At 49.6% G+C, this 26,131-nt stretch overlaps 2 protein-coding genes across 4 annotated transcripts in view; both read left to right on the plus strand.

Annotated features, from left to right (window-relative positions):
• The window catches only part of LOC131193503 (zinc finger protein 84-like), a 97,902-nt gene extending 76,446 nt beyond the window's left edge, over positions 1-21,456 (plus strand). For 2 of the 3 annotated variants that reach the window (XM_058173742.1, XM_058173744.1), the window contains one exon: positions 18,599-21,456. In XM_058173742.1, the coding sequence (XP_058029725.1) occupies positions 19,663-20,841 (1,179 nt within the window). In that variant the 5' untranslated portion in view covers positions 18,599-19,662 and the 3' untranslated portion in view covers positions 20,842-21,456. Of the gene's footprint in view, positions 1-12,308; positions 12,358-18,598 lie in introns of those variants that run through there. The other variant, XM_058173745.1, reaches the window with a different exon arrangement.
• The window catches only part of LOC131193488 (zinc finger protein 850-like), a 201,406-nt gene that overhangs the window by 21,333 nt on the left and 153,942 nt on the right, over positions 1-26,131 (plus strand). The window lies entirely within an intron of this gene.

A 26,131-nucleotide genomic window follows, 5' to 3' on the forward strand; every position in this document is an offset into this window, starting at 1 on the left:
TAGGGGCCACCAGACATAGCTCCTAGCCAAACCCTTCATCCTCACAATTCCTGGGTGACCTCATGCAGGAGTTCCAGAACTTTTTCTCAGCTTCTCTGGAACTACCACCCTATCCCCCAGAGCAGGCACCCCTTGCACAGACAATTCTTTTTTCTTTACAAATTCCTTGAAACGTCGCCAAGCGCAGCGGGCCATCCCTTTGAACCCAACTGATTACAGTCCTTAAAACAACGTCTCCGTAGGAGGCCGAGCCACTTCCTGCGATGTGACTGGCCAGAGTCCAAAGAGTCAATTAGTAGAACGGGGTGCCCGGGTGGGGTCCTCGATTTCTGGCAATGGGCATCTGCTCACGGCCCGCATGCCCCAGCTCCTTTCCAGGCCGATGCTGCAGCTTTGTAGGAGTATGCGGTCAAAAAATAGTCCATCTGGTCAGTCTAGGTGAGAGTGTACTGGCGTCGCCAGCCAGTAACCCCAATAGCGGTCTGTGATCAGTGACAATTTCAAAGTCACGCCCAAAACGATTCGTGAAATTTTTTCACCCCTGACACTATTGCGAGAGCCTCCTATCTAGCTGGCTGTAATTCCTTCAGCCGGGACATCGCTCGTGAATAGAACGCTATAGGGGCTTCAGTGCCGTTTGGGAGAGTCTGTGGCTAAGTACCGCTCCTACTCCATAGGGGACGATCACAAACCAATACTAACGGCAGTCTGTTGTTGTATTGTATTAACAGGCTATCGCTTGATAGCAAACTTTTACTGCCTCAAATGCCCTATTCTCTGACTTCCCCACGACCAAGCAGTGTTTTTCCAAGCAATTTATGCAGCGGTTCAGCAACGGTTGCCTTGTCTTTAAAAACACGGCGTAAAGTTTACCAGACCCAGGAAAGCCTGGAGTTCTGTCTTGTTTTTGGGTGCTGGGGCTCTTTATCGCCTTGACTTTGCTCTCAGTGGGTTAATTAAATCATAGTCAGGCTGTTCGCCTAATTCTGCCTTATCGCTCAATCTGTTTCTTAATTGATCTATGTGGCGCTCAGATTCTGCCATCGTCTAGTTCCACTAGATAAGATTTGGGGCCCGTTTGTCTATGACTATCCCCTCTTCCAGTTAGGGCCGCTGTAATTATGTGCCCACACTAGTCTCCTATGTTTAACTCTCGGATTCTATCTGGTTTTGTTTTGAACCCGTCCTGTCGTAGTTCGGTGTAGCCGGTCTAGCGGGCACCGTAGCTTCCGCCCATTAATAGCTCGGCTGGGCTGCGGCGGTGGCCACACAGGGGTCCTGTGTTGGACAGGAATGCGTCGATTTGTGCCTGCCAATCGCCGGGGCCTTGATGAGCGCTTCTTTCGCACTCGACAAAGCGTTCAGCAAGGCCGTTCGGCGCGGGTGAGCGGCGCTGAGAGGCATGTCGGATGCCCTCTTCAGCCAGGTACCCTTCAAATAATGCTGCGGTGAACTGTGGGCGTTATCGGACACGAGGGTGTCCGGTAGCCCGTGCGTGGCGAAAAGGTGTTTTAGTGCTGAGATGACAGCTCCAGCGGTTGTGGATTTCATTAGATGATCTCCAGCCATTTGGAGAATGCATCCACCACAATTAGAAATGTTTGGCCGTGGAAGGGCGGCAAAATCAATGTGTATGCGGGACCAAGGGCCTTGGGGTTTCTCCACTCCAAAACTGGGGCCGTGGTGGTAGTGGTCTGGATTCCTGACATACTTGGCATCGGCCAACCCTGTCACTGATTTCCTGTCCATTAGGGGCCACCAGACATAGCTCCTAGCCAAACCCTTCATCCTCACAATTCCTGGGTGACCCTCATGCAGGAGTTCCAGAACTTTTTCTCAGCTTCTCTGGAACTACCACCCTATCCCCCAGAGCAGGCACCCCTTGCACAGACAATTCCCTTTTTCTTTACAAATTCCTTGAAACGTCGCGCAGCGGCCATCCCTTTGAACCCAACTGATTACAGTCCTTAAAACAACGTCCCGGTAGGAGGCCGAGCCACTTCCTGCGATGTGACTGGCCCCGAGTCCAAAGTCAATTAGTAGAACGGTGTGCCCGGGTGGGGTCCTCGATTTCCCTGGCAATGGGCATCTGCTCAATGCGTCCGCATGCCCCAGCTCCTTTCCAGGCCGATGCTGCAGCTTGTAGAGTAGGCGGCCAAAAAATAGTCCATCTGGTCAGTCTAGGTGAGAGTGCTACTGGCGTTGCGGTCGCCAGCCAGTAACCCCAATAGCGGTCTGTGATCAGTAACAATTTCAAATCTCGCCCAAAAGCGTATTCGTGAAATTTTTCACCCCTGACACTATTAGAGCCTCCCTATCTAGCTGGCTGTAATTCCTTTCAGCCGGGGACATCGTCGTGAATAGAACGCTATAGGGGCTTCAGTGCGTTTGGGAGTCTGTGGCTAAGTACAGCTCCTACTCCATAGGGGACGCATCACAAACCAATACTAACGGCAGTCTGTTGTTGTATTGTATTAACAGGCTATCGCTTGATAGCAAACTTTTACTGCCTCAAATGCCCTATTCTCTGACTTCCCCACGACCAAACAGTGTTTTTCCAAGCAATTTATGCAGCGGTTCAGCAACGGTTGCCTTGTCTTTTAAAAAACGGCGTAAAGTTTACCAGACCCAGGAAAGCCTGAGTTCTGTCTTGTTTTTGGGTGCTGGGGCTCTTTATCGCCTTGACTTTGCTCTCAGTGGGGTGAATCCCTTTTTGTCTATTCTATAGCCCAAAATTCAACAGATTCGACCCCTATCTGACACTTGCTTGCTTTGACTTTTAATCCTGCCGACCTAAAATGGCCAAAACTTTCCTTAATCGCTTCCCAGTTCTCTTAAATCTTCCCTGATACCAACACATCATCGAAATAGGTCGACTCGGTAACCCTTGTAGGAGCTCCATCAAATTTTGGAATAGCCCGGGCCACACTCACCCCGAACTGTAACGGGTGCACTTAAAGGCACCCGGTGCGTTACAATGGTCTGGGCTTCAGCTGTGCTAGCATCTACGGGTAGCTGTTGGTACGCTTGTGCCAAGTCTAATTTGGCGAAAACTTGTCCGTGCCCTAGTGAGTGCAATAAGTGTTGCACTACTGGAACTGGGTAGGTGCTCTTTTGCAATGCTTTGTTCAAGGTAGCCTTGTAATCAGCGCAAATTCTTATGGACCCGTCTGGTTTTATAGGGGTGACGATTGGCGTCTCCCATTTGGCATGGTCAACTGGCACTAGTATCCCCTGGCTGACTAATTTATCTAACTCTTTGTCGATTTTAGGTTTGAGTGCAAAAGGAACCCTCCTTGCCTTTAACCTAATGGGGGCTATTTGGGGGTCTAAATTGAAGGAGATAGGGTCCCCTTGTACTTGCCTAACGGTCCTCGAATCGTCTGCGAATTCCTCCATTAGGGCGTTTGCAGGTTGCATCCGCTCGGTGGGCGCCAGTCACCCCATTCCCAACGCCCGGAACCAGTCTAGCCCCAGCAAGCTTGGCAAGGTTCCTCGACTAACGTGATGGGCAGGGTCTTTTCGTATGTCCCGTACTGACCTCGGCTCGTTGTCCCTCGAACAGGGATGCGGTTGCCCTGGTAATCCTGCACCCGGGCCGTTGTTTCTGTAGCTTGCGCTTTGCGATGTCGGCAAGGCTTTCACAAAAGTGTCCCAGGACATGATTGTGATAGCTGATCCTGTGTCTACTTCCAGTCGGCACGATGCGCCTTCAATTGTCGGGTTTGTGAAGATCTTTTCTTCGATGCGGTAGCTGCGTGGTCTATGGTAACAGTCATTCGGTTTGACTTGGCTCTTTCTTTCCTGGCTAATCGCGGGTCGCCTCGCCGATCTCGCGCTCTGATTGGCTGGTTTGAAATTCGGCGGGAATGTGGGGTTTGCATCTCTGACTCAGAGCCGCTCTGATTGGCCGATTTGAATTTTCGGCGGAAGGTTGGGGTGCTCGGCAGACTTGAGCCAGGTGCCCTTCCTTTCACACCGCCGCAAATGGCGCCCTGAACTTACATCTTTGGCGCTGATGTCGCCCGCAACTTCCGCATTCCTCCGGGTCTTCCCTTGTCGATTTTCCGCTGTAGTGGACTTCTTCCTCCTCTTCGCTGGTTGACTCACCATAGGTTTCTTCGTGGTGGACTGTGCTCGGCTTTGCGCCCGCCATCGGCGTGAGTCGCTTTTGTAAGGTGTCTGCTGCATGGTTGGACATCTCATGGGCTCTGGCTTCGTCCAGAGCGTTTGCCAATGTCAGGTTGCTCTTGGCTAGCAACCGTCTCCTCAAACGGATGTCCCTGACCCCCCGTATAAGTTGTTCCAGCAGCTCTTCGTCCAGATCGCGGTACTGCAATGCTTGGAGGCTTGTCTCAGGGCTGCCATGTAGTCGCTGATAGACTCGCCTTCTTGTTGCCTGCGCTCCCCAAACTCGCACCGTCGAACGATTTTGGACGGGGCTGGTGCGTAGTGATTCTTCAGGAGGGTCTGAAGGGTCTGCCACGATACGGAGTGTAGCGGTGTTGGCTCCGCTGGGGCTTCTGCGACGGCGATGACTGCTGACCCACAGTGGCTTATGAAGTAAGCCCGTTTGCGGTTGTCGGAGACTCCTGTAGCTCGCTTGCCTCCAGGAAACTTTCAAACGGGTCATATATATTCCCCATGTCTCCTGGGCAGGGTCAAACGGAGTGGGTGGCGTGTAGCCGGTCATCGCTGCAATGGCCGTCACCTTGCTGGGTTTGATTCTCGTAGTGAGTTCAGCTCTGTTCTGGTGCTCTGCCTCAAGATCCCACCTTCGTCGCCAATGTTAAGTTTGGGTATTGACGAGGCAGGAGACCAGGTTAGTGACAACAGCTCTTTAATATAGTGTGACCCAGCAAAACTCTGGAGAAAAACCTCTCCTTATATACACTTCAGCCTGAGGCTGCATCCAATCAGAACCGAGATATTTCCCGCCTAAAACTCCCGCCAAAACTTACAGTAATACATTACAAACCTCTTTTGGCCTGCAGCTCCAGCTCCAGGTATATCCAAATTTAAACATGTTAGAAGTTGAAAGGTATTACTATATATACCATATTTTTTGGAGTATAAGACGCACCTTAGTTTTTGGGGAGGAAAATAAGAAAAAAGCTGATTGGCAGGTGGATTGGCCTCCCGGAATACCCCCAATCAGCTGTTCCCAGAGGTGAATTTTAGCAAAAGGTTCCTTGGTTGTGAGCTCTGTGCCTTGCTTTTTCCCCGCCTCTGAAACTCATTTTTCAGAAAAAACTTTTTTCTGCCTCTGAAAGCCTCCAAAACAGAACTTCAGAAAAAAAGCCTCTGAAGCTCTGTTTGGGAGCTTCTTTTCTGAAGCTCTATTTGGGGGCTTTTTTTCTGAAGCTCAGTTTGGGAGCTTCTTTTCTGAAGCTCCGTTTCTGATGCTTTTTTCAGCCTCTGAAACCTCCGTTGAGAAGCTGGGCGGGGCCACATTCAGATTTTCACCCTGTTTTTTTGGGGGGAAGGTGCGTCCTATACTCCGAAAAATATGGTACCTAAACTTTATTATTGTTATTAGTATTGTGTATAACGTACATTGACCCAGGCATTACACCGTTCACCAAGCATTTATGGATGTTTTAAAAAAACACCTATAAATAAAATGATTTTAAAAAAACTACCCCAGTGGGGACAAATTATATTTATCAACCATGGATTTATGATTTTGGGGGGGAATAAGGTGGGACAGTAAGACAGGGAACAGAAGAACTTGGAAGAGCTTATGGCTTTGTTGGCTACCGCAGGAGTTCATTGCAAAGAATGGGACTTCTTTTTTTCTCTTGGAGATGTCTGATCATAGAAACCAGAAGGCAAGAAAGAGGAGGCAGGCAATGGGTAGGATTCACCGTATAAAAATAATAATATTTTATTTCATGATTAAGGATTAAGTGCGGATTAGAAATAAATATTAATTGAATTTCAATATACAAAGAAGACACATTAAAACTAACACGAGGGAAATAGCAGACTATCCAACCAAAAAACCCTCTTTCACAGCAATGCGGACAATACCTGTTTTTTCATTCTCAAAAGCTATTTAATGCCTCTCTTAGAAATGCAACATTATCCACCATATAATTTCTTTTTCACAGCTCCAACATCAAGGCAGCTGCAACAAATTTGTCAGCATCTTGGCGCTGCTACACCGAAGTAACAAGCAGGCACCTCCAAGAAGACAAGATGACAGCAGGAGTTGTTCATGAACCTATGAATCCTGTACTCAAAACCACAATGTATTTTCTGCTCAAGCCACAACCTCTGTGCATATTTTTTTACCATGTATTTTTTAGAAGTTTTAGCAGCTTACTGGGACCACTCAGAAACTCTGCTTATCACTCTCAGACATTTTGTGCAAAGGATATGCTGGCTGGGAAATTCTGGCCTTAAAATCTGGAAGACATTCAGGATGCAGAAGGATGAAACTGAACGTTGTGTTTCTCTAAGACACATTAAAACTAACATGAGGGAAATAGCAGAATATAAAAAAAACCCACAACAACCCTCTATACCAGCGGTGGGTTCTAATTTTTTTTACTATGGGTTCTGTGGGTGTGGCTTATTTTGTGGGCGTGGCTTCATGGTCATATAACAGCGGGCATGGCTTGGTCATGTGACTGGGGTAGGTGTGGTTTGGTGGTCATGTGACTGGGTGGGCGTAGCTGGGTAATCATGTGACTGGGTGGGTGTGGCCAACTTGATGTCACTCAGGTCAAAGGTTGATGTCACTGACGTCAATTTCCCTGTCTATTTATTTACTACTACTGAACATCCAAAATATACTATTAAATGCTATGTATAGATGCCATATGTGTACATACATATTACATAGTATAGCGTGTATAGGCACACAAAAAGATACATTATCTAATATATATATATATATATATATATATAGGTCTTTGGTTGTTCGGGTTTTCTCCCGTGTAAAATTGGAAGTGTCTTGGCGACGTTTCGACGAAGTCTCATTCGTCATCTTCAGGCTTCAGCTTCGTGCTTCTGGGAGCAATGTGTGATCGCAGCTGTTTCTTCCTTTTAACTGCTAGTGGGGGTTTGAACTGATTGGGTGGGAGCTTGGCTGTGCTCTGATTGGGTGGGGGGGGTTTTGTGCTCTGATTGGCTGGGGGTGTGTCCTGTGTTGGTGGGGGCTTGTTTGTGCTCAGTTTAGTCTGTGTTGCAGGGGGATTTGAGCTGGTGAGCTGCATCCACCCAGAAAGCAGACCCAAACCCACACTGATCATGAAGCACGACCAAGGACCAGAAGCCAGACTGCAGCTGCAACATTAGCCATTTCAAACCCCTCCAATCCATACATGCAGCAGACTGACACCCACTATGAAGATGTAGCACGACCACAAAGCCAAACAACAGCTATGCAGCTCACCAGCTCAAATCTCCCTGCAACACAGACTAAACTGAGCACAAACAAGCCCACACCAACACAGGACACACCCCCACCCAATCAGAGCACAGCCAAGCTCCCACCCAATCAGTTCAAACCCCCACTAGCAGTTAAAAGGAAGAAACAGCTGCGATCACACATTGCTCCCAGAAGCACGAAGCTGAAGCCTGAAGATGACGAATGAGACTTCGTCGAAATGTCGCCAAGACACTTCCAATTTTACACAGGAGAAAACCCGAACAACCAAAGACATATATATATATATATGTATATATGACATACATATATATATATATCAAACACCCGTGAAAACCTCAGAAAACAAATATATATATATATATATATATATATATATATACACACACACATATATACATATTTGTTTTCTGATATATATATGATTATATATATAATGTATGTATATACACGCACACACACGCACACACACACAGAGACACACACCCCTCTTCTAAAACTATACACATTCAACCTCACTTACTACATTTGGAAAAATACACCTAGAGTCCACTTTCTGCCACACATTTAACTATAACTTCTGTATATTTAGAACATTACACACACTTCAGATGTTCTTCCCTAATTTGCACATGACTGTTAGAGCCAGGAGAGATCATGGATTGAATAAAATGTGGTGAAACTCACTTAACAACGCTCTTGCTTAGCAACCAAAATTTTGGACTCAATTCTGGTCATAAGACAAGGACTATCTCTGCCTTCCTCTGCATGGCAGCCTTGTCCTAGTAAACTCCTTCTCCTTTCTGGCAATTTTCCTCTCTGTTAGAGGCACCAAAATAATCCAGACGATAGAAGGTTTCCTGCTGGAGCAGGGGGTTGGACTAGATGGCCTCTAAGGTCCCTTCCAGCCCCAGATTGCTGTCCTGTTTCAAAGCCTCTTCTGAAGCCAAGTCTAGTGCCAGGGTTTGTGGTCCTTCCTCTTCTCTCTCTCTCCCTTCCTCTTTCTTTCTTCCTTCCTTTCTTCCTTCCTTCCTTCCTTTCTTTCCCTTTTTCTTCCTTTCCATCTTTCTTTCTCCCTCCCACCCTTTCTTTTTTTTCTTTCTCTCTCTCTCTCTCTCTCCTTCCTTCCCTCTATCTCCCTCTTTCTCTCTCTCCCTCCCTTTCTTTCTTTCTTTCTCACCCTTCCTCCCTTCTATATTTATTTCTCTCTCTTCCTCCCTCCCTCTTTCTTTTTCTTTCTCTATCTCCCTTCTTTCTTTCTCTCCCTCCCTCCTTCCTTCCCTCTCTCTCTTCCTTTCTCTCTCCCTCCCTCCCTTCTTTCTTTCTTTCTCTCGCTCCCTCCCTCCCTCCCTCTTTCTTTCTCTCCCTCCTTCTTTCTCTCTTTCTCTCTCTCTCTCTCTTTCTCCCTCCCTCTCTCCGTGCAGAAGGACCGAACCTTGGCCATGCCAAGCCAAAAGCCTGCAGTCCTTTGGCACATCGGGACTTGGGGTGAGCAGTAGCTTCCCCAACCTGGCGCCCCCCATATGCAGGGCGGGGGAGAGAGCCCACCCCCAAAATCCCATCCCTCAGGAAGGAGTGGGAGGGGGGCTCTGCTCTTCCCCAGTCCCCAGCCCCCCAACCCCCGCCCCTCACCCCCCCCCATCCTTCCGCAACTCAGCTTTTCGTGCACAAGCAAGAGGTTCTATCCCCGCGAAAGCGCTCTCAGAGTTGGCGCTTCTCTCAGCTGTGCCCGCCACCCCCACTGGCTCCTTTTGCATGGCTCCCTTCCCCGGTTTCCTGAGCAGATCCGGGTTGGGAGAGGGGGAGGTGGTTTGGGGGGGAGTCTCCTGCCGCTTTCCTCTGGGATGCTGCCCGCCTTCCTCCCTCCCTCCCCTCGGGGGCTGGTGCCAGCCGGTACGTGCGGCGGAGAAGGATCCGGTCTTTGAGGCTCCATTCCGGTGGCAGCCACTGCAGGCTGCGGATAGAAGCGGCAAAGAGAGCCGGGAAGAAGACCAAGCCCAGGGCCAGAGTCTGCCACATCCCAATGGGCTGCCGGCTTGGCTCTGCTCCGCCTGGCCTCCAGGAGCTCCCGCAGCCTCTCGCTTGGAGCTCCCCCCCCCACACACCCAGCAGGGCAAGAAGCAGGAACGTTCTCCAGAGTCAGCCGCTCCCCGCAGCCCAACGCCCGCCCCGCCCTGCCCTGGCCGGCTGTTTGAGTGAAGGGGAGCAGCACTGTGTGTGCCTCCCCGATCAGCGCAGCCCCTACGGTCCCCCTCCCCAGAAACCCCCTGACCCTTCGGAAGGGCAGCCCCCACTGGAGCGTCACCTCATGACGGCGCGCTTGCCCTTCACGTCGGCTCCAGTGTAGCAAGCGACCTTCGGCTGAGCAGCAAGCAAGCGAGGCAGAGAAAGAGCAAGGGAGGTGGCGGGGTGTGTGTGGCTCCTTTAAGACTTGTTGTCAGCCTGCCCCAGATCAGTGTTTGAGAAAATAAAAACCCAACTTCATCATGTTGAAGAATTTGGTAATCTTTATCATACAAGTCTGGATGCAGTGAAAAGCAAAGCTGGAACTGGAAGTAAAACAAATCCCCAGAGTCATATTCTCTCCTGAACCCTCCCCCTACTAGAGGTCATACAATAATAGTCCAATGTCTTCTTTCTCCTCAGTCACGTGTAGTTTCACTTCCGATATTCTCCCTCTGTCAATCTTCCGAATGGAATGTGGAATCAGCAGCTGCCGTTACATTCACGCGCCAACACAATTCAAACCTCTGGTTTTGAAAATGGCATTTCCTCTCTCCCCCACATACAATGTCAGCCGACGCTGGGAACAGTGAAAACCTCCCCCCTCTTCTCCATAAAGCATGTAAGACAATCAGTAGAGCAAACGTTTAACAAGGTAATAAAATAGTCAGATAATCTAGTAGGAGAAATACACTAAATTAAAGCGGAGGCTGACACTTGTGGACTTCAACTCCCAAAGTTCCTCAGCCAGCAGAGCGCTGGGAGTTGATTGGTCCACAAGTCTTAAAGGAGGCAAGTTTGAAGACGCCTGGAGGTGGCGGGGCAGCAACAGTAATAGGGGCGGTGGGGCAGCAGTGGCAGCGGGAGTGGGGGCGGCAGAGGTGGTGGCAGGGCAGCAACAAACATGGCGGCTGGGGCGAGCGACCAGCGACCGGTTTGGGGGCATGGCCAGCCATCTTTTACTACCGGTTCTGGGAACTACTAAACATTTTACTACCGGTTCTCCCGAACCGGTGAGAACCGGTAGCAACCCACCACTGCTCTGTACAATAAAAAGATAAATTAGACCCCCCACAACTTACTAACACTATATATCTAACAAAATTGAGCAAATTAAAAGCAGCCCCAGACAAACGCCAGAGGAGGTAGACACAGGGCCAGGCAGAAGCTACCACCCAATCAGAGGAACGCTCTGTTTCCTAAGAAGAAAAGTATGAAACTAACTCAGATTGAAAGATGAAAAAGATCCGTTATCTGGAGAGGAAGGGTAAGCAGATTGCAAAGTGAACTGAATTTTGAAAGCTGTAGTCTTGAATTTGCTCTCAAAGCAGCAAGAAGAGCTCCATGGGCAGATTCTGTGGGGAAGATGATGATCCAGCTTGGTGCAGTGGTGAAAGCTACAGGTTAGAGACTGGGAAATACTCAGCTGCAGTCCGCCTAAAGTGTGAAGCCATCTGTGCAGCTTTGGCCAGTCCTATCAGGCCTAGGCCTAAGCAAGAAAGGAGGAAACCACTTGACTTGACTTGACTTGAAGGCACCAAACCCAAACATCTAGTTTAAGGCCCAAGGATGCTGGATGGAAAGCCACGAATTATAATTCTGCTTAAGTATAAAGCTTTCATGACCTATGGAATATTGAGAGGCAAAAAGTAGATCACAGTAGGTAGATAGGCTGTCTGTCTGGGGGACATTTACCCTGTAAATTACAGCATGCTACCCAGGAAGTGCTTTCTATGCCATCCTGAGTTTCAACCGGTTCACTGGCTGCGCATGCGTGCTGCATGCGCACATGTGCAGTGTGCACCACGCACCAAATGCGAGGTGTGCGCGCGTGCACAGTGCAAGCCCAAAAGAGGCATGGGGTAAGTAGAACAGCGGGCGGGGGAAGGTGATCAGCTGTGGCGCACAATCTTTTCTTTTACTTTTAAAATCATTTTTTTACAAACTATTCAGCCGAATAGGTTGTAAAAAAAATGCTTTTAAAATGGATGAGCTGTTTGATATGTGATTGCCAGAGCCTTTTTTTTAACCTTTCAAAAGCATTTTTAAAAGAACCAGCAAGCGGGCAACTGGGAGATTGGGTGGGCATGGGCAGGGGGGAGAGATTTTTGCAACCGGCTCTCCGAATCACCCATTACCATCACTACCGGATATCCTAATCCGGTCCGAACCAGGAGCATTTCATCCCTGTGGTGTTGCCATGTCTTAAATCCTTGGGAGCCACATTAAATAAGTCATTAAGATTTGGGGTTTCGGGAGGCTTTGATCTCCATTGAGAGACACCCCCCAAGAAAACCTATTGTACAGTTCTGTAAAAAAAAAGTCTTTAACTTTTAAGGCTCAGCACATAATTAATCTTCGTAAGGTTAAGAAGCATCACATTTCACTATTTCACTTGGCTCAGTTGCAAAGGTCAGTTGCTAGAAGTAAAAAATGACTTGATAGCTTTAATCAGTGAAAACAACTGGCAGACCCCTTAGGTAGAGACAGAACAAGCCTTTCCTATCTGGAGATGGAAGTCAAGGGGGCAACATCTGTGCCTAGAAAGCAGACCATACAGTAGGCGGCCTCTGAGGTTGATTTTAAAGAGTTAAAACCATTGAGTACTTCATTGCTAGAAAGGACGGGAGGGGAGGAGAAGCTCAGAGGAACTTCCCTTTCCGGATGACTTCATGGGAGGAAGGTGGTGTGCAGAGCGGCTTTTGTGCTCTTGCGAGGGTCGAAGCAGCAGCTGGCGGGTGAGTTGAGGGCAGCAGGTGGGAGGAGAGTCCGGGAGCAAGTCGGGCTGTTCGGTTTCCTCCACGGCCTGGAAGCAGAGAAGCAACTGGGCTGAAGCAGGTCATATTATATTCTGTGGGTTCCGTAATAATTGAGGCTCCACAGAGGTTCACACATAACGTTTATTTTAACTCACAGAGACCAGCAACAACCAGAAGAGCAGGCCTGCTTTGACAGCCCTTTTTATATATTCCTGTCAAAAGCGGGAGCCAATCAGAACAGAACAAGAAACCATTTCCACCACTAGGGGCCGCCACTGCCGGTGCAGGACATAACACTTCTTTCCCCCTAGCTTGCGCAATCGTAATCCTGGAGATCGCTGCCGCTTGATTGGCTGGACCTTGGTGGCTCTGTTGTAGCCATGGTCACTGGCTGGCCCAACTCCTCAGCCTCTTCTGTGGGATGTCTCCGGCCCAGGGACTAGCCCCTCCACCGCAGAGCAGACAAGGCTTCCTCTCTTATCAGGTACAGGGGCTGGGCGTCTTATTCCCAGCTCCTCTGCCCAGGATGATTGGGTTCTGAGTGCCCCACCTGGCAGCTGCCAGTCCCCAACCTGACGATCTTTCCTGGGAACCATAGGGGTGGCTGCTGTAATTCTGGGCATAAATCTCCATGGGTCAATGGCTGACTAGGTGAGTATTGGGGTGCAATCTATCAAGTGTGGTCCTCAAACGCCTGCCCATGAGTAACTCTGCCGGGCTCTTATTCGTAAGTGGGCACGCGTGGAATGCTGCCCAGGAGGTACTCATCCAACCTCTCCTGCCAGCCCCTGGGCCGACCTGGCCAATGCCTCTTTCACTGACCGGACTGCTTGTTTTGCCCGGCCATTACTGGCCGGATGATATGGGGAAATGAGAGCATGGCGATTACCACAAGGTCGGGTAACCCATGGGTTACAAACAACCGTCAAAAGTTCTAATGAGTGGTGGAATGCATTAGTGCGATTTCCACCACTTGAGCATCGGCGACCACTAAGAATACTTGCCCTGTGCGGCCCGCAAAATCTATATGGATGCGGGACCAAGGCTATGTCTTTATCTAGTCCTGGCCACCACAGGTAGCTCCTAATCCTAACAATGCCGGGTGACCCCTGAAGTGTCCCTAGAATGGACTGTCGGAGGGGGCAGAACTACAACCCTATGCCCCAGAGGTAGAGAGCTCGTGTGCTGCTGCAATTCAGGGCTGACAGGACCCTGGGGCCATCCACGGAGAACCCAATCAAGAACTTTTGAGATGACTCCAAGCCAGACATTCTAGCAATGTCACAAGCAGTAACGGAAAGGTGGAACCGTCAATCAGAAAAACATGGGACGCTGGAGCCGGGTCTTCCACCTTGGTCATCAATGGGCAACGGCTCAAAATGTTTCCCAGGCCTATAGACCAGGGAATAGGAATAAGCTGCCAGGAACACCGACCATCTGGTCATTCTTGGTGATAGTACTTATGGAGTCTGTCTATCCCCAGCCAAATCCCCAACAGCGGCTTGTGATCGGTAACAAGTTCAAACGGGCGAATCAGAGATACTCATGGAACCGCTTGACCCCGCAACCAACGCCAATGCTTCTTTATCCAACTGCAGTAGTGCCCGCGGCAGCCAAGGTTCGAAAAGAATGCAATCGGGCTTCCACCACAGCCGATGACTCAACACAGCGCCAACCCCATACTGAGACGATCGCAGGAGAGGACAAGCGGCAGGTTTTCGTTGAACTGTGTAAGAACCGCGTTAGACACCAAGAGTTGCTTGACAGCCTGAAAGCAGCAGCAGCATTCGCATTCCAAACCCACGGGACCTGCTATCCAACAGGCGGTGGAGAGGCTCTGCAACCAAGCCTTGTGTGGCAGAAAGATTGCGAAAGTTTAAGAGCCCCAGGAATGCCTGTAACTCTGACTTGTTGCGGGTGCATCAAGGATTGCCTTGGTCTTGGCCGAGGGTGTAAACCCGACCTATCCACTAGGAACCCTAGGAATTCTACCTGGGGCACAGCAACTACACACTTGCTTTTCTTAACTTTGAGCCCCACATCCCTGAACTTAACTAGCACCTGGCGTAGTCTGACATCAGTTCCGGAGTGCTTGCTGTCAAACCAACACGCCATCGAATACGGCACTACCCCGGTATTCCGTGGAGTAGGCGTTCCATGAGGCATTGGAACAACCTGGGCCACACTGACGCCAAATTGAGGCGGCGGCACTTGAACGCCTCGGTGAGTGACAATCGTCTGTGCTGCTGCTGTGGACTCATCCACAGGCAATTGTTGGTATGCCTGTGCTAAGCCTCGCCAAGATGGATCCTTTTCAAGGAGTGCAGCAGATGCTGCACCACTGGCACTGGATATGCATGGGCTTGTAATGCTCGATTAATGGTTGCCCTATAGTCCGCGCAGATGCGGATTGAACCATCCGCCTTAATGGGAGTCACAATGGGTCTCCCATTGGGCATAATCTACTGGTTCTAAAACCCTGGGCAATGAGTTTGTCCAATTCTGCATCCACCCTAGGCTTCAGGGCAAATGGCACCCGCGGTTTTAATTCGCTGCGGCACCACCCTAGGGTCTAAGTTAAATGAAACAGGCATTCCGGTATATTTTCCCAACTGGCCATCGAACACAGTGGGAAATTCCCTGACCAGTGTATCCACCTGACTAGCTCCAATCGAGTTAACACCCTGAATAGTCAAACCCAGGGCTTCGAACCAATTAAGCCCCAGAAGACTAGGCAATGAGCCATCTACAACTACCAGTGATAGGCGGCCTACAAATTTCTTGAATTGTACCCTGAATTTCCCACTACCCACAATGGGAATTGGCCGTCCCTGATAGTCTTTTAATAATAGCGCACAAGGCTTCAGACGCTTCTTAGCGATAGTAGGCACCAGACGCTTTATCGTGCTCCAGGAGACTATGGAAGTTGCAGATCCGGTATCAACTTCCATCAAGCATGGCCGCCCTTTGATCAGGACGGAAATTCGGATTTTCTGCTGGACCGGTTCCTCAGATCGCCATCTGATCCCTGTTCCTGGCATCTCAGGAAAATGGCATAGCAGTCATCCTGCGGCCTCCTGGATCTCAGGTGAGGTCGTCTTCCAAGAGAAGGGCCAGCTGACGGACCCTTTTGTGGAACCCTCTCAGGCTGGACCGATCGGCAAACCCGGGCAATATGGTTCTGCCGGCCGCAACGGCGGCAAATTGCGCTTTGAAATTACAGGCGGCCGGCATATGATTTCCCCCACACCCAAAACAGCCAGTCAGAGGGAGGCTATCTCCCGCATGAGTATTTGGTTTCTTAACCTCTTTAAGGCGATGGACAGCGCTTCCTCCTCCTCCTCATATAGTGGATCAGCTTTGTTGAAATGAATTGTTGCTCCTTCGCTATCTGTGGCTCTGCCTCGAGGCATATCAGCTAATGAGAGGGTGGCCAGCTCTGAGGCACATGCCTCATCTAATGCCATCTGAAATGTGAGGTCCGAGCGATGAGACGCTTGAGGCGCTCATCCCGGACACCGCTGACGAGCCGGTCCAAAAGGTAATCATCCAGATCAACAAATTAAATGGCGCGCCACTACGAAAGTGGCTACATACTGGTTTATCGATTCCCCCTCAGCCTGATCCCTATGGTAAAACAGCTGCCGCCGGGCGATTCTGGAGGGTGTCGGGGCGTAATGTCTTTTTAATTTAGCCATGAAGTCATCCCAAGTCCCTGCATGAATTGACTGGGGGGCCATCAATGTCATGGCCGTCTCGAACATTTCTGCCCCACAGAAACCCAGGAAATAAGCACGCTTCCTTTCACTAGATAGGTTTGTATATTCATTGGCAATAAGAAAGCATTCAAAACGGGCTACAAATGCCTCCCACGATTCGGTCACTGGGTTAAAAGGCACAAAGTTCTGAGGTGATGCCATGGTTTGCTCTGTAGGCCAGGGATCTGAATAGCTCTGAGGAGAAATTCACACTTTGGCTCTCTCAGCAGCTCAGCAACTCACGTACTTTCCTCAGTCCTCGTCGCCAGTATTATATTCTGTGGGTTCCGTAATAATTGAGGCTCCACAGAGGTTCACACATAACGTTTATTTTAACTCACAGAGACCAGCAACAACCAGAAGAGCAGGCCTGCTTTGACAGCCCTTTTTATATATTCCTGTCAAAAGCGGGAGCCAATCAGAACAGAACAAGAAACCATCTCCACCACTAGGGGCCGCCACTGCCAGTGCAGGACATAACGGGTCAGCTGCTGCTGCTGCAGGTTCCTTCCCTCCCCAAATGGAAGCCCACTGGGGCTGCAGGCTGTGAAACTGGTGGCTGCAATTTTCTGCTGGTGGGAAGATTTGAAAAGTCTCTTTAAAGTTTAAATTTGAGTCTTTGGGAATGGCTATTGAGATTCCCTTCTATCTTGACCCTATCTACTGGGGTGTTGGGTATTCCTGCCAGGTTGGTGTCATCTCAAATTTGATGAGTTTGGTGAATATAAATCACCAGGACCTGATTCTCAGAACAGCAGGATTGGGAGGGAGCTGGCAGATATTATCTCAGAACCCTTGTACCATATCCTTCAAAAATCCTGGAACACTGAGGATTGGAAAAGAGCTGATGTAGTTCCCATCTTCAAAAAAGGGGAAAAAACAGACCCAGGAATCTACAGACCAATCAGCCTAACACTGATACCTGGGAAGATAATAGAAAAAATAATTTAAAAAACAGATCATGCCAATCGTATTTCATTCTTTGACAAAATGACTAAATTAGTAGACCAGAGAAATGCTCTGGACATTGTATATTTGGACTTCAGCAAGGCATAAGATAAAGTAGACTACAACCTACTTATTGATATGCTAGAAAAATGACGGATAGACAGCATCATCAACTCCTTCAACTCCTTCTATCGCTTCTCTGTTACTAAGAATTAAGTCAAATATAGTTTTTCCTCTAGTTCCCTTTCGGATGACATAGTTGTCAGCTAAGTTGGTTAGAAATCTGTTTGATCTCCTACTTGCTGTAGAATTTGTCTCCCAGTTGATATCAGGGTGGTTAAAGTGTCCCATTACATCCTGATGTTGCTCTTTTAATATAGTTTGTAATCCACACATGTATTGAAAATGACAGATGAATAAAATTTACAAGTTTTTTTACTTCCATGTCTTGGCAGTAAGAATGATATTTCTTGTCCCGTCCATGGCTCAATTCTGCATAATCCAACACTTCCTAAAAAATAGCTCTTTGGTTGCACAGGTAGTCCTCACTTACCACTTCATCCCCGAGCCTTCAAAATTCCTATGGCACAGTAGAAGGAGACGTGCACCTGGTCCATAAAATTTGTGGTAATCTTAGCACTTGTTCAATGACCATCACTCTGGTTTTAAAGGTTTAGGAAAAGGAGTTGCACCAATTCGGGATCTGCCAATAGTTGCACATTTATGATGGCCGCGTCATCCCACACTGATAATCCCCATTTGTGACCTTCCCAGCTAGCTTCTGAAAAGCAAAATCAATGGATATACTGGCAGGAAATTGCAAGTTACGGTCATACAAAATTGCCTTTAACAACCCACAGTAAGTTGCTTAACAACTACAAAGGAACAGAGATAAGTTCTGTTTGAGCTGCTTTGTGACGCAGATATCTGTTTCAATTGTGGTAGGTTAAGTGAGGACGACTTGAGTGGGGATGTCACCAGAGGGTTTGAAGACAGGATTTTCTGTTCTTATTTGCAGCTGAGGACTTCCATGAGTAAAAGTGGTGCTTCAAAGCTTAGAGAGGCTTTCAGCATCATTTCATCAGTTAAAGCCCCCACATCTCTAAATTTAGCTCAGAAGGTTTGACTGCAAACATTTTGGGACATTTTGTCAGTCTTGAAAGATGTAGATTTTCTCCATGTATACATGTGTAGGTGGGTGTATCTGTATTTCTCTCTATGCATAATCTGCAATTATATTCCCAGCCCTTCAAGATATATTTGATGGTAACACTTTGCATTGTTAAGAATTTATGACTGACCCAACTAAATAATACAATTTGATTGAATATTGATTGAATATTTGAACATGGATCTCAGTAGTACTCCATGTGTGATATGAATCATCAATAATGTAAGTGATTATTCTAATATTGGGGCATGTTTGTTTTTTCATTGTAATATATACTTTTTTCTTTTTTCACATCATCTCTAACCAAAAGAATTAAAGTTGTATTTTTCTTTGAATCTTACAGACAAAGAGGATGGCAATAAGAACACTCGGGACAACTGTAAATAACAAACACTGTTGAAAAGGGAAGAAAATCAAGCCAGAAATCAAATATTTTCCATTTCCTTCAGAAAACTACACAATTCTCCTCTTCCAACAGCTGTTAGACAAAAGAGAGAAAATGAAGAAAGAATAAACAGATTATGCAGAACTGAAGCATACATTACATGAAAAGTGAAGGGAGATTATTTATCCTTCAGCAAAAGAGGGAAATATCTGGAGGTCAGTGGAGAGGAAAAGGTCAATAGTAAAGTCATGTAGAGCAGACAGTAATTCAGGCCTCTCCCTGTGAGGAAGAAAACGGCTTGAATGAAAGCACCACTAAACAAGGCATTGTCCATATTTTATCTTCTCAAGAATATCATCTGTGGAAAAGCTCCATAGATTTGTCTATTGGTGGGAAAAGCACAGATTGCAAGTCGCAGCTGATGATGCACAAGAGGAGCCAGAGAGGAGAAAAACCATAAAAATTACCTGATTGTGGCAAAAGCTTTGGTCACAACAGCTTCCTTGTGGTTCATGGAAGCACCCAGACACAAGAGGGAAGCCACAAAAGTGCTCCCAATGTAGTAAATGCTTTAGTGAGCATGGCAACATGGTGCTACATCAGATAACTCACAGGAGGAAGAAAACGTATGACTGTGCAGATTGTTTGAAAGTTTCATTAGAAATTCCCAGGTCATGAGACACTAAACACAGGAATAAAAACCATTTGAACATCCTTTCTGTGGGAAAAGTTTCAGTGAGAATTCCATCCTGGTGAAGCACCAGAGAACTCACACGGAAGAGAAAACCTTTGAATGTCCTGATTATGGGAAAGTCACAATTCCAGCCTGGTGATACACCAGAAGACTCACATAGGACAGAAATGTTTTGAATGTCCTGATTGTTGGAAAACATTCAGTTATAATTCCAACTTGGTGATAGACCAGAGGAATCATAAAGGAGAAAAACCCGTTCAATATACTGACTGTGGGAGAAGTTCCAGTTCGTAATTCCCACCTGCCAATACATCAGAGGATTCATTCCATGGAGAAATCTTATGAATGTCGAGATTGTGGGAAAGCTTTCATTACAAATTCGCACCTCCTGAGACACAAGACCATGCACACAGGAGAGAAACCATTTGAATGCCCTATCTGTGGGAAAGGTTTTAATCAGAATTCCCACCTAGTGAAACACCAGAGGACGCACACAGGAGAGAAACCCTTTGAATGTCCTGATTGTGGGAAAGGTTTTAGTGATAATTCCAGCCTGGTGACACATCAGAGGATTCAATCCATGGAGAAATCTTATGAATGTCGAGATTGTGGGAAAGCTTTCATTACAAATTCGCACCTCCTGAGACACAAGACCATGCACACAGGAGAGAAACCATTTGAATGCCCTATCTGTGGGAAAGGTTTTAATCAGAATTCCCACCTGGTGGCACACCAGAGGACTCACACAGGAGAGAAACCCTTTGAATGTCCTGATTGTGGGAAAAGTTTCAGTCAGAATTCCAACCTGGTGAGACACCAGAGGAGTCACACAGGAGAGAAACCCTTTGAATGTCCTATCTGTGAGAAAGGTTTTAATGATAATTCCCACCTGGTGATACACCAGAGGACTCATACAGGAGAGAAACCCTTTGAATGTCCTGATTGTGGGAAAGGTTTTAGAGATAATTTCCACCTGGTGAGACATCAGAGGAGTCACACAGGAGAGAAACCCTTTGAATGTCCTGATTGTGGGAAAGGTTTTAGAGATAATTTCCACCTGGTGAGACATCAGAGGAGTCACACAGGAGAGAAACCCTTTGAATGTCCTGATTGTGGCAAAGGTTTTACTGATAATTCCAGCCTGCTGAGACACCAGAGGACTCACACAGGAGAGAAACCCTTTGAATGTCCTATCTGTGGGAAAGGTTTTAATGATAATTACAGCCTGGTGAGACACCAGAGGACTCACACAGGAGAGAAACCCTTTGAATCTCCTGATTGTGGGAAATGTTACAGTCAGAATTCCCACCTGGTTACACACCAGAGGACTCACACAGGAGAGAAACCCTTTGAATGTCCTGATTGTGGGAAAGATTTTAGAGATAATTCCCAGCTAGTGATACACCATAGGACTCACACAGGAGAGAAGCCCTTTGAATGTCTTGACTGTGGAAAATGTTACAGTCAGAATTCCCACCTGGTTACACACCAGAGGACTCACAGATGAGAGAAAACCTTGAATGTCCTATCTGTAGGAAAAGTTTCAGTCAGAATTCCTACCTAATGATACACCAGAGATTTTACACTGTGGAGAAATGTTTGAAATGTCCAGTCTGTGGACATTACTTCAAGCATAAATCATCCCTTATTGCACACAAGGTAATCCATATGAGGAATAGTAGATGAGTTTACAGAATGCTTGAATTTCATTTATGATCTCCCATTGAAAGTATAGGTGAGAAATTGTTTGAATTTTGGCCTGATTCATTTTACTGAAACGTTTCTCAGGATTAAATGTGTAGGTGGAGAGAAAAGGAAAATGGAAATGGCTAATTACCATTTTCAGTGGGCCCTGGATTCATCCCTGTTGTGAACTGTGGTAATGGCGCAACGCACACACGGCATCCTGCCCCAAGCATAACATACACAGATATGACTCACATTCTTCTCTGCCTTCTCAGAAGGGAAGCAAGAGTGAAAGAAAATGCAGTCTAGTGGAAATGCACTTAGAGGAGTTTAGCCAAAAGGAAAAGGATAACTGATGGTAGCTGTTTAAAACATTATTTCCTCCACACACAAAAAATCCTCCAGAAGTTAAAAGTGTTTTAATCAGCTGAGAAACAGTTTGGTTGCATGGTGGCTGCAGAAGAAGTCAGGCAGTGGTGCAACAGGTGGTGCAGTGTGGTGTGGCGATGGTCCTAAGGTAAGCGGTTAAGACATGACCTTTAACTAAGACCTGGTGCTTATTATGGGCCCAAAAGAAAATAAAACTGGGTCTTATTTTCAGGGAAACACGGGATATGTACATATATATAATCTGTCCCTAGCACTTCCAAGTATATTTGATGATTACTTTTCGCAATTTTATGAACTCATGATTGACCCAAGTCCATAAATCTCATAATAACAGAGTTGGAAGGGACCTTGGAGGTCTTCTAGTCCAAACCCCTGCCCAGGCAGGAAACCCTACACCATTTCAGACAAATGGTTATCCAATATGTTAAAAATTTCCAGTGTTAGAGCATTCACAACTTCTGCAGGCAAGTTGTTCCTTATTAATTGTTCTAACCGTCAGGAAATTTCTCTCTAGTTCTAAATTGCTTTTCTCCTTGAGTAGTTTCCACCCATTGCTTCTGCTTCTACCCTCAGGTACTTTGGAGAATAGTCTGACTCCCTTTTCTTTGTGGCAACCCCTGAGATGTTGGAACACTGCTATCATGTCTCCCCTAGTCCTTCTTTTCATTAAAGTAGACATCTCCAGTTCCTGCAACTGTTCTTCATATATTTTAGCCTCCAGTCCCCTAATCATCTTTGTTGCTCTTCTCTGCACTCCTTCTAGAGTCTCAACATCTTTGATACATTGTGGCGACCAAAACTGAATGCAGTATTCCACGTGTGGCCTTACCAAGGCAGTATAAAGTGGTATTAACACTTCACATGATCTTTGTTGTGTCTTGCCCGCCCTCAGAGCAGCCGGGGCCTTCTTACCTGCTCCCGCACACTGAGGAATGTATGCCTCCCGGTCCCAGTCCTGGCTCCATGCCCACACAAACTGCAGAAGGAGAATCTCCCTGCCCCAGCCCTGACTCCATGCCCAGGCAAACGGAGCAGCTAGACCTCCCTCCTCCACAGCAGGTGAGCCTGAGGAGGGTTTATTACCAACAGCTGATTGGTGTGACCTCGATCAGAAGATTGGAGGCGGAGGCAACAGAGGAAGGAGGGCAGGCCTTAATGAGTGCTGAGTCATGGAGCCACACCCCATGGCCTATATAAAGGATCTACTTTCTGGCAGTCTCTGAGTCAGGCAAAAGTCGAACTTATCTTGCTGAAGTCACTTACTGGTCTCCTGCCTGCTCTGAGGACTTTGCTAGGACTTTGGGCAGAGCTGCAGAGGCACGCCTGATTCGGATTTCCGGACCCAGCCAGCGGAGGAGTGGGACACGACATCTTGCCTGCCCCCTCACACATCTACAAGATGGATCAGCAACAGCTGGCGCTGATTGTGCAGCAGCTACAAACAGACAACCAGCAACTGCAACAGCAAGTCGCCCAGCTGACTGCTCAACTGGCTGCTGGGAATGCCCCAGCAGTCCAACCTCCTCCTCCTCCTCCTCAGCGCCACAGCCCGGTACCGGTGCCGGAGAAGTTCTCAGGACGGATGGAGATGTTCCCGGCCTTCATGGCCCAGTGCCAGACCTACATGGCAATGCGGCCGGGGGACTTTCCAGATGACCGGGCCAGGGTGGCCTTGATGAACCTGTTGTCTGGCCAGGCTGCGAGTGGGCCACGCCTTGGTGCTCAGGGACAGCCCCTTGCTGGCGGACTACCAGGGTTCTGGGGGCAACTACGCCTGATGGAAGACCCTGCGGGCCCAGACGGCGCTGTGCCATGATTTGACTGGAACGACACGGCACTGGCGGACGCTCAAGGGGCCTTTCGAAGAGCTCCAGACGAGCTGGCTCGGCGCCGCGCCCTCCCTCAACCCGTGCCGGCCCGTCCCGGGCCACCCGCGCCGTGGCGCCGCCCATGGAGTTGGGCGGCCAGGCCTCGCCTGACGGCCCAGGAGCGGAGCCGGAGGCGCCAAGGGGCTGTGCTTGTACTGTGGGGAGCCCGCCATTTCCCGCCGCATGCCCCAGGCGGGCGAACACATCGCCCGTCCCCAATCCCGGCCTGGCAGTCGGAAGCGGGCAGGCCCGGCCCAGGGAAACCCTAGGCGGGCACGGACCAAGCCCGCCAGACATGGCGGCGTGGATGGACCCCGGGCCCCTCGGCACCTGATTTTGGACACCCGGTGTGGGTGGGTGACCGCCGGAAGGGATCCGGCTGCACGCTGGTAGATTCGGGGCCACCACGAACTTTATGGACCGGGCCTTCGTGGACCATTTGGTGTCCCTTGGTTCCGGTAGACCCTCCGATGAGCGTCGAGACCATCGACGGGAGGGAGCTGGTGGCGGACCCATTAACCGCCACGCAGCCCTTGCGCCTCGCCATCGGGGACCACGAGGAGGCACGTGACTGGACCTCCACTTCCCAGTGATCCTCGGACTGGCCTGGCTGCGGACGCACGACCCTCAGGTGGCCTGGTCGCGAACCATCTCGCTTCCCAGCCTGCAGTCCACATCCGCCACACCGCCCGCTTCACCCGCCGTCGCCGTGCCCCGAGCTGCAGGACTTCTTCAGCGAAAGGAGGCGGACCGCTACCCCGCAGGCCCTCGACTGCCCTGGACCTGCAACCCGCCCCCGCTGCCCACGACGCCTGTATTCCATGTCCGAGCCGAGTTGGCGCCTCAGGGACTTTCTGGACAAAAATCTGGCCCGAGGGTTCATCCGCCTTCCAAGTCCCTCTGTCGGCCCCGGTCCTCTTCGAAAACGCCTGTGTTGCGACTACCGCCGCTGAACGCCATCACGGAATCGCTACCCCTGCCGCTCATCCCGGAGCTGATGGACCGGCTGCGGAGGCCTCCATCTTTACCAAGCTCGACCTCCGGGGCCTACAACCTGGACGGTCATGCCGTTCGCTGCCCCGCCGCCTTCCAACATTTTATGTCCAGGAAAGTCACCTCCACCCGCCTGGTCCTGCAGCGAGGAGCACCAGCTCACGCCAAGCTGGAGAAGTGTTTTTCCTCCGTCGCCCATTGACCCTCGGGCACATCCTCTCACCCGAGGGATCGCCATGGACCCGCGCAAGGTGGAGGCCCTGAGCAGCAAAGGGATTCATCCCGGGCTTGAAGCGCACTGACCACGCTCACCCAGCTCCTTCAGAAGAAGGTCCTGCGTGGTGGAGACGGACGCCCAACGCCCTCGAGCGGTGCTGCTACAGGCCCGCGGATGGCGGCACTCTTTCCCTGCGTATTACCGCGAAGCTCAACCCTTCCGAGCGCAACTATACCATCTGGGAAAAGGAGTTGCTGGCCTCACCACGGCTCGGAAGTTGAACCAGCGGCAGATCCGTGGTCGCTGTTCTTTGCGGTTCAACTTCCGCTCACCTATATCCCCAGTGGCAACCGAGGGCGGACGCCCTGTCCCGTAAGCCGGAGTACCTGAGCGCCCAAGACCCCTCTTCCTCCACGGACAGTACTGCCGGGCGGAAGCCTTGGCCGCCCGGGGAACGGTGGACTTACGGGCCCGGTGCGAGAGGCGAGTGCCAAGACGCCTGGTCTCTCCGTGGACATTGGAAGTCGTCTGACCCAGTGCCACGACAACCCTGCGGGCCATTTTGGGTTTTTCAAGACTCTCAACCTGGTAACGCGGACCTTCTGGTGGCCCCGGGTGCATGATGTCCATGCCTATGTGACGTCCTGTGGTGCGTGCCGGCAAGCCAAGGCCGCCACGGGGCCCCTCGTCTCCTCCAGCCCTTGCCGACTCCTGACAGACCCTGGGCGATTTATGGACTTCCTGACGGACCTGCCGCCGTCCTCGGGTTCACCACGGTGCTGGTGGTGGTGGACATGCTCACCAAGATGGCACTTGGAAGAGCCTGATGGCGCATTGAGGTGCAGGTGCCTGTCGCACCATCCGGAGACCGGGGGACGGAGAAGATCATTGGCGCCTGGGCAGTACCTCCGTGCTATCAAACCAACAGCAGGACAGGACAACTGGGCGATTACCTGTCCCTGGCGGAGTTCGCATTCAACAACTCCCAACACACCTCCACCGCTGGACCACGGTCGGTCCGCGGTCATCAACCGTGGGCGGATCCATCCCCTTTCCATCGGTCCTTGCTGGTCCCTGAGGCCCCGCCGTCTCTCCGGCGCCGGGCGCCACCCCGCTGTCAGCGAGAGGCGGAGGAGCGGTGCACAGCATACGCGACTCCGCTGGCTGGGGCGCTTCAATACCTGGTGGCGTGGCAAGTACGGGACCGAGTTCACCTGGCAATGCCTCCGACGCCCACGCCCGGACCTGGTGCGGGCCTTCCACGAGCAGAACCCGCCCGACCGCATCCCGATCGTCAGCCCGGGGAAGGGCCCCATGTGAGGATAGTGTTGTCTTGCCGCCCTCAGAGCAATGTATGCCCCCAGTCCTGGCTCCATGCCCACAAACTGCAGAGGAGAATCTCCTGCCCCAGCCCTGACTCCATGCCCAGGCAAACGGAGCAGCTAGACCCTCCCTCCTCCACAGCAGGTGAAACAGCTGATCGCATCAGAAGATTGGAGGCGGAGGCTACAGAGGAAGGAGGGCAGGCCTTAATGAGTGCTGAGTCATGGAGCCACACCCCATGGCCTATATAAAGGATCTACTTTCTGGCAGTCTCTGAGTCAGGCAAAAGTCAAACTTATCTCTGAAGTCACTTACTGGTC

This window comes from Ahaetulla prasina, chromosome 2 (assembly GCF_028640845.1).
Source record: "Ahaetulla prasina isolate Xishuangbanna chromosome 2, ASM2864084v1, whole genome shotgun sequence".
Lineage (NCBI taxonomy): Eukaryota > Metazoa > Chordata > Lepidosauria > Squamata > Colubridae > Ahaetulla > Ahaetulla prasina.